At 39.5% G+C, this 9,203-nt stretch overlaps 1 protein-coding gene across 6 annotated transcripts in view; it reads left to right on the forward strand.

Moving 5' to 3' along the window:
- rangap1b (Ran GTPase activating protein 1b) overlaps positions 1-9,203 on the forward strand; it is a 61,360-nt gene that overhangs the window by 45,434 nt on the left and 6,723 nt on the right. For 5 of the 6 annotated variants that reach the window (XM_043679893.2, XM_043679898.2, XM_043679895.2 and 2 more), the window contains 2 exons: positions 1,895-1,983; positions 8,031-8,152. In XM_043679893.2, the coding sequence (XP_043535828.1) occupies positions 1,895-1,983; positions 8,031-8,152 (211 nt within the window). Of the gene's footprint in view, positions 1-1,894; positions 1,984-8,030; positions 8,153-9,203 lie in introns of those variants that run through there. The other variant, XM_043679899.2, reaches the window with a different exon arrangement.

Genomic DNA, 9,203 nt, shown 5'->3' on the forward strand with positions numbered 1-9,203 from the left:
TAGTATTCACTTTGGTATGTACAGTTCCATTGTAGAGTTTGTGTTGGCATTCAGGCATATAAGAAACTAAGCCAATGCCACAAACATGGAATATGCAGAGGGTGATGTGTGTAACTCTTTTTTCTGAACCCTTTGAAGTTGAACAACATCTTTTCTATAGCAGAGAGACCAGAATTGAATGCAGTATGCCAAAAATGGCCGAAACAATATTCTGTACTGCAGCAACATGTCCTCCCAACTCCTATGCTCAGTGCGCTGAATAATAAAGGCAAGCATACCAAACAAGGTCTTCACTGTACTGTCTACCTGTGACTCCACTTTCAAGGAACTCAGAACCTTCACCCCAAGGTCTGTTGTTGAGCAACACATCCCAGGACCTTACCATTAAGTGTATAAGTCCTGCTCTGGTTTGCGTTACCAAAATGCAGCACCTTGATTTATCTAATTGATCAGATGCAACTTCCATCCAGTATCATCCATATTTTTCTTTGTAATAAGTTTCAATTAGGAGCTTGGTATCTAATCAAATGTGTGCTGTCGGACAATCAAAAGAAGCTATGATTAGAGTTGAACATTTTGAGATCAGCAGAAAACAACCTGATCCTGAGCCTTAATAGAAGATCATTCTGAAAACAACTAATGATCATTGAGTGGTAATGGTTTCATTGCAGTGTCTACAGGAATGTGATTGGTCACAAATAAATATGATAAGACTAATATGATGTTATGGTGTGTGATTATATATTTGTATTTTAATATCATTTATTCTTGCATTTGGATTTTCAAGTTTAATTAGTGGCATTTGGGTTTTCTGATGATGCCACCTTCCATAATGAATGTGACCTGGGACTGTAGTTGGACAGAAGGGTCTGTTTCCGTGCTGTACATCTGACTCTATATTAAGTTGGATTAGCATCCACTATGTGCAAAAGTAAACCAGTGTTGTGTTGTCATACCTATTGGCGTCACCTTACTAGTGAGAAGACATGCATCCCCTGTTAGTGCAATGTTGTCAGCTCAGCATTAGTGAAGTCTGTGGCTTCATCTGTCTAATTCTTTGAGTTTGAAGAACAGACTAAGCAGGATAAGATTTATTAGCCTTTCTGTGCCTGTTCTACAGGATTGGTGTATTGGTTTGTAATTTTTGTATTGTCCTTCCTTTAATATTCTGTCCACTGCTTCCTCATTACCTATTCAGTTTGTTTGTCTACTGTTGCTACTACGCGGCTGTGATCCATTTGTACATTTTTACCTGACTTATTTGCTCCATGGATCCAATACCATAAATCCAGGCACTTGTGTAATATTCCAAGCATCGATTCCAATTGATTAAATTTTTACCAAGACTTGTCAGGATAATTAGGCGAGGCACTGTATTGGACAGTGTGGCTTCAGACATTGTGTACTGACCAGCTTTGTGCACTGGTCTGTCCAGCACTTGACGTCAGCCCACCTGACTTGACATGAATTGCCCATGGCTTAAACCACATGACCAGAAATCCAGCAATGCCTTGGTTCTGGGTGTGCCAGATTTGAGGCATATGTGTATCAATTTCTTGATACAAGTCACACTGCAGTTCTGCTTTGGACTGTTAATAGAACACAATACTATATGAGAGCATGGTGGAAAAAATTCAGAAGTAAACTTTAGAAAGAGGATTGGATGAATACTGCTGGAAGGAATACTAGGAGTTCTGTGGGGAAAGAACAGGATGATTGAACAAATGCCTCTTTCAAAGTTGTGGTGCAGGCACAGTGGATTGAAAGGTCTCTTATACTCCTCCATTCTCCGATTCTCTATAAATAAATATCACTCTTTCGTTGTTTTTCATCGCATGTAAGTGTATTTTTTTACTCTCTTCTCCACCCTCGTTCCTCCCCTCTCTTTTAATAGATGAACTGTTGCAGAAAGCATTCAAGACTACTGGATTTGAGTTAGATATGTTCATTACTTCTCTCTTGGTGTATATGGGACTTCTGAAGGTAAGAGCTGTTCTGATGTGTGGAGCAAAACGTGCAACTTGTGGTCAGCTCTTAAACCCATGCATGCCATTTTGATTTGAGGAATATCAGTAATGTAAATTGTATGAACGTTAATGGAATGTGGATTTTAGTGTGGCCCTGAATTTCCACCATCTGCACCCAAAAAGCAATGGCTTAGGCAATTTTAGTACAAAGAGAACTGCTGAATATTAGTTGATTTAAAATGCGATACTTCCAAACTGGAAGTATCCAGCTACCCTAAAATAAAACTAAGTGCTGGCGAAACTCAGATCTGGCAACATCAGTTCTGAAGAGTCATATCAGACTCAATGTTAACATCCTCATCCATACGTGCTGCCAGACTTGGTGGGGGCGGTAGGCAGAGGGGGTGGTCTCATCTCCCTGAGGTAAGAGGAATCTTTTTATTGTGGCTGCTGTAACACAGAGCTAGGATCGATGTGAAAATTGGCTAGTTCTGTGGGGAAGGCTTTAAACTAAACTCGCAGAAGGATGGGCTATAGAATACTGTGTAACATAGGGAGAATTGAAGTTGACAGAGCATGGGCAGAGACAAACAGCTCAAGAGTAAAGGCTGGTTCAAAGGCTAGAAGGATTTGATTTAAGGACAAATGTGAGCAAGTCAAAGCTGAATTCTGAATGCACGTTAATGTAGCGAGGTTGCTGAGTTTCAAGCACCAGTCACAGCATAAGACCATAATATTGTAGAAATAACAAATCTGACTTGAATATTTCTAAAAATATATTTAAATTTGTAAAGTGCTTTTCAGAACCACTTTACGGTCAATGGAATGGATTTTCGAAGTCTAAATGCTGCTATCGAAGAAATGTCAGCAAATTTGTGCTCCGCAAACTCCTTCAATCAGTGATGTGAATGTTAGCAGAAAACTGGTTTTTGTAATGCTGATTGTAGAATGAAAATTGGTAGGGGAAAGTGGATTGATTGGGCCTCTTTAGCCTCTCACGGGAAAGACAGCACCTTTGGCACTCCCTGAATACTGCAAAGGAGTATCAGCCTTGTGCATAAGTCCCAGAGTGAGACTTGCGGCTAAACCTTGTAAAAACAAGGCAAGAATGGGCACCAAATATTCCTGGCTCTAATGTGTTCAGGAAAGGTAGTGAAGGAGAGAAAGGATGACTGTCTCAGTATTGTAATTTATTTGATCAATACTATATTACAGAGTCACACAGTATGGAAATAGACCCTTGAGTCCAAATCATCTGCGCAGAGTAGACATCCTAATCTGACCTAGTCCCATTTACCAGCATTTGGCCCATATCCCTCTAAACCTTTCTTATTTGTATACACATCCAGGTGCCTTTTAAATGTAATTGTGCCAGTATCCTCCACTTCCTCTAGCAGCTGATTCCATGCACTCACCACCCTCTGCGTGAAAATGTTGTCCCTTAGGTCCCTTTTAAATCTTCTCCTCTCACCTTCAATCTATGCCCTCTAGTTTTGGACACTCCTATGCCAGGAAAAAAGACCATGGCTGTTCACCCTATCCAGGCACTCCATGATTTTATAAACAACTATAAGGTTATCCCTCAGCCTCCAATGCTCCAAAGACAACAGCCTATTCAGCCTCTCCCTTTTGCTCAAACCCTCCAGACCCAGGAACATCCTTGTGAATCTTTTCTGCATCCTTACATTTAACGGCATCTTTATGGGTGAGGAATCAAAGACCTAATTTATTTAGTTGAACCAAAGAAACAAAAAGGAGTTCAGCGCAGTTCAATGGTATACCATCAAATTGTGCCGAGAAGTTAAAGGTGAAAATTTGCAATGACATCCGAGTTTAAAAATGGTTCTTATACAGAAGGGTTGGAATCAAAAAATGGAAAGCAGGCAGGACTTCTAGGGTCACTTATTTCTATTTTTAGTGGGCATATAATCTGTGTTGTAGCTTCATGGGCTGACAATCTGATATAGTAAGTATGGGACTATATATACTGTTAAACAGCAGGCGCATTATGGAGAAGGCTGTATTTCCCAAAACCAACAGATCAGATCAAAACCAAAACAGAAACTGCTGGAAATGCTCAACATGTCTGGTAGCATTGTGAAGAGAAATCAGTTAACGTTTCCGGTTGAGTGACCCATCCTTAGAGCAGATTAGATCGAAACCTTGTAACCCTGTAAGTGTGAGTGCTGATGGATAATCAAACAACGGATTCAGTGATTTTTTTTTAAAAAGCTGAACAGTGGGAAGCCATTCAAGGAAGAGATGAGTGTAAAACACGTGTTTCCATGGAACTGAGGAAATCCATCCAAATCCAAAGCTGTCCAAAGACCAGAATAGTTTAAAATTAATTTGAGAAAGAAAACTTGATTCAGCTGTATAGTTGTTGAGAAACAGAAAATGCTCAGCCATTTAGTCCAGCTGAAAAAGTGCTAAATCCTGCACTGCTTAATGCTACTTTTCAGATATTTAGTCCCTAACTCTAACTTGCAACAATTCAAGCATGAATGCAAGTAATTTTAAAGGCAGTCGGGGTTTTATTTCCTCCACATTTGTCAGGTGAAGTCCAGATATCCATTACCCTCCAGGTGGAAACATTTCTCCTTGGCTTCCCTTGAATCCTTCCTATTCACTGTATCTAGGCCCATAATTTTGTACCTGTATTTATATGGTTCTTTTTGTGACTTCTGGGCAGCTGAAATTACTTTTGAAGTGTACTCACTTATTAAACACATGAGCCAGCCTTGCACCAGCAAATTGCCACATAATAATTCCAAACCATATTATTGAGAATAACTTCCCTGCTCATCTTCAAAATTGTTTAATGGAATCTTTTGCTCCAATCACTAGACCAAATAGAATTACCTTGATTCAGTCTTTTCTTGGCTTCTTTCCAGAGAAAACAAACCCAAACTATCCAATCGTTCCTTAAAGCTAAAATTCTCCAGTCCTTGCAGTATCTTCACAAACCTCTTCTCTCCCTGTCTGGTGTGATCTCATTCTTCCTGTGTTGTGGTGACTGCAACTGTATGCAGTTCTTCACCTGTGTCCTAATTGGTGGTTTATCCAGTTCTTGTATGATCTCTTTGCTCCTTTGTCTCAGCCGAAGAAGGAAAGTAACCTGCATGCCTCATGAAACCAACTTGTCTGCCTACTACCTTCAGAAATCTATGAACCAGCACTCCAAGGCTGTTATCTCCCATTACACTTAAGCCATTTACTGAATGTACCCTCATCGTTTGTCCTTTAACACCTTATCTCCCTGTATTGTTACTTTGTTATTTTGTTCCTTTTCAATGCAGCTGACCATTCCATTGAAATTGCTCTAAAACTGTTTATCACTATATCAAGTACATAAGCAACTTTTGTATCATCCTCAAAATGTTTTAATTATGCCATTGTAGATTTGACCGTTTAGTTTTAAACCAGGCAATCTTCCAGCTTGTTTCTTCTTAAAATTTAAATTCAAATTAAGCCTCACCTGCATTCCAGTAATGACTGTAATTTTTTGTGTTTACAGATCAGGCCTATCTGTCATGGCTATTGGCCAAGAGCTAGAAAATGGGATTAGAATAGTTGGGTGCTTGTATTTGACTGGTGCAAACATGATGGGCTGAAGGGCATTGTTCTATGCTTTAGACCTCTATGACTCTTTACCCTTACTGAGCTGCAAACCAGGAGATCCAAACTGCTGCTAACTCTGCTGTAACGTGCTCTGGTATATCCTCAAACTCACCTTTTAAGTCCATTATTCCTCAGTTACAATTTCTTCTTTGATCTCATTAGCTTAATACAATCTACAATCATTCACCCTTTCTTGAAGTCTTTTAAACCAATGTAGTTCTAAATCTGAAAATGAAAAGCATCTCCCAAACTGCTCATGTTGTAAGCAATACGTTCCTCCGGCTCTTTATCTAAGGGAGCCCACCTACTATTTTATAGCTTGTTCTTTTCCAACTTTGTTAAATAAACATTGGTTACCTTATAAACTGCCATTTATTGAGGTGTTCTGGCATTCTCAAAACCAAAATTCTAAGGACCTCCAAATATGAACCATGTACTAAATATTTGAGACACTAATCAGGTATGACCTTCCCATAAAAAATAAAATGTTTGCTGACTTTCTTCGGTTAATCCATGTCGTTCTTAATGAAAATTGCTAATGTCCCTCACCTTTTTTCCATTACTTTGCCAGCCAACTTTGTTACTCCAATAGTGCTTTAATTACTCGGTCTAACCCTTTACCTTAAACAACAATATGAGGTTAAGTCTTCTGGTACTATGCATGTGGTTAGAGGCTGAGAAAAAGCACAGGTAATGACATCACCATAGGAAATGCTACCATCAACCCAAGGTAACCTAAACAGATAAATAGAAAGCGGGTCATAACACCAGTGCTTCACCGGAGACTCACTGATGTTAGCTATTATGATGACGAAACGTTTGAAAAAGAATCTTCCAGCTCAGCGAGCAAATGTACATCCAGAACCTCAACTTGTGCTATAAATCTGCTCAAAACTCGCTAATTTCAGTCCTGTTGAAGTAACAAAGTTGGTAGGCAAATTAATGGAAAAAAGGTGAGGGACATTAGAAATTTTCATTGAAGACCTGGATTAACCAAAGAAAGTTAGCAAACATTTATTAATTTGCCAAAAGGTTGCGAACCTTGACAATTGAGTAAAAGATGAGTGAAGATAGGAATGATATTTCTCCAGGGTTTAGTGTCTGTCAAGGATACTGCTGGGGAAATGGTTTGAGTCCTCCTTTCAGCAGTTTCTAATAACTTACAATTCTCATCAAAGGTATGGTTTTCAGTTTATTTTTTTCTAATAACCTTGTTCTTTTGCTGTAAGTGCATTGAACATATTCAAATGAGGCTGCCAGTGACTGACCCCCACAGTGAACAAATGTCAAAAAAAACTTATGATCAGTTCACCCAGCTTTAACTCTATGGCCTGACTTATCCAGAATTGCTATCAGCTGAGATCACAACAATACAATAGAGAACCAAGCTGAATACAGAACCTTTTGAGATAATTAAAAGGGAATAAGAGGGATGAAAAGAGGATGAGAATTGATTTGTGGCTAACACAAAAAGTGACCCAAGACTTGTATAAACATAATTAGTAAAAGGATTGTCAAAGGGTGGAATTAAATAAGGACAAAATAAGTAAATTGTGTGTATGCAGAAGATACAACTGAGATTTTTTTCTAATACCATGTTGGTTCTGCAGTGAGATAAGAGTTAACAGCAGTAAATGAGGAGGTATTTAACCATTTGATAGAATAAATCTACACATGAAGGTGTTAATTCAAAATAGACAAATACTCAAAAGTAGGAAACCCACCAGGTCTAGATGACATTTGTATTGGGTTGCTGAGAGTAGTAGTTATAGGATAGAAAATGCAGAGGCTATATGAAGTTTCACTATAAATATTATAGTTCCTCATCTCCCATATTAAATATGTGGCCCAAGAATTACAGTGAAAATGTATACAAGCAGAACAAGGACTGTGATTAATTTGGTGCTTATTAAACGTAGTTGCTCATTATTCCTCTTGTGTATCTCCATATCTAACTATCTTTCCTTCCTTGTTACTTAAGTGCTTTCTTCTAGTTAGCATTCTGTTGACTATGTGGAACAGGTGGATTAGGTACCTGTGTCCATGTGCAGGTCCTCAGCCCCAAAGCCGAGCTGATGTTTACACTGAAATTAAAATTAAGTACTGGAGAAACTCAGCAGGTCAAGCAGCATCTTGCAGGAAAAAAGCCAAGTAAAAAATTTGATTTATGTGACGACTACATGTACTTGCATATAGGTTCAGAATCTTGATTTTGTTGGTGACTTAATCACTTTAGCAATCTGCCAGGGAGGTCTGGTCAAGACAGATCAGTACAATTGCAGGCACCAACTTTCTTCTTTCAAGATTCTGTCCATATTCTCTCTGCCTATCAATTATGGTGAGAGAGCATAATTGTCCAGATGTCCTCCAGTGCTGTATAATATAATGAAAGTCTTTTTAGTAGCTGTATATTTTGTAATATTTTAATTTTGTATTTTTCAGAGTGAAGAGAAGATTAAAACGGTTGGTAATCTAATTGGACCTTTGACAGTTCTCAAACACGTGATTCAGAAAAGCTACTTTCCACGCTCTGTGATTCCCATCCTCCATGCTTTCCTTACTAAGTAAGCAAGGACTCTTCTTTTTATCTCACCACTGATTCATTGCTTTTAATGATGCTTGTCAGTACCCCTTAATGTCAACAGTTTTGTTTGTCCAAGTGCAGCCAGAAAATGCTCCATTGAGGTATAATGTTCCAAGAACTTTGTGTGCCCTCAGTATTTCAAAAAAGTGGCACTTTTTGCAGGAGTGCTTTTATAGTGTTAGATTAGAGTTCCATAGAGAACATGGAACTAGCTGATCCTGGGGATTCCCCAAAGAGGTAGCCCTAATTGAATGCCTATCTGCTTTCAATGTCCTTTTTTTAGAATCTGTACTGTATGGAAGCCAACCATTGAGTCCATAAAGTCCACACACTGACCCTCTGAAGAGCATCCCACCCACTGCTCCTGTGCCCTCAACCCTGCATTTCCTATGGCTAATCCAATTGCCCATAGTGCCCATCTCTGGACACTATGGGCAATTTAGCGTAACCAGTCCACCTAACCTGCACATCTTTGGGACTGTGGGAGGAAACTGGAGCACACAGGGGAAACCCACACACACAGGGAGAATATGCAAACTCCACGCATGGTTGCCTGAGGGTGGAATCAAACCTGAGTCCCTGGTGTTGTGAGGTAACAGTGCGAACCACTCTGCCACTCTGAAGTAGCCTAACTGCAGTGCAGCAAAGTGTAGCTTCAAGAATGAGTAATTTACATAATCTGGCAGCGTTCCAATTTTTGGATCATGAGGTTCCACTGCTAAAGACTTCTGTCAACCATCTCCTCCTCTTAGTTGCCACTGCTTCCAGTTTAGCTTGAACCAAGTGGTGAGAGTCTCCAATAGGAGGAAAATCTCCAGGTACAAGGCCAGGACCTGGTTGCTGCCACTTGGCTTTGTGCCAGCCTTTTGTCACAGTTTGAACCACATCATTGCTAAGATGGTGATTGTCAAAGTGACTTCTTGCTATTCCTCTTGCAGCCGCTACAGGTGGGGCCAGCTGACCACCGAGATGTCCACCTGCCATTTCAAAGGGCAGTACCTAATGTATACTGAGAGCAGCATGCCACTATT

The sequence above is a fragment of the Chiloscyllium plagiosum genome, unplaced genomic scaffold (assembly GCF_037043375.1).
Source record: "Chiloscyllium plagiosum isolate Xiang-an unplaced genomic scaffold, Cpla_swu_hap1 HiC_scaffold_33, whole genome shotgun sequence".
Taxonomy (NCBI): Eukaryota; Metazoa; Chordata; class Chondrichthyes; order Orectolobiformes; family Hemiscylliidae; genus Chiloscyllium; species Chiloscyllium plagiosum.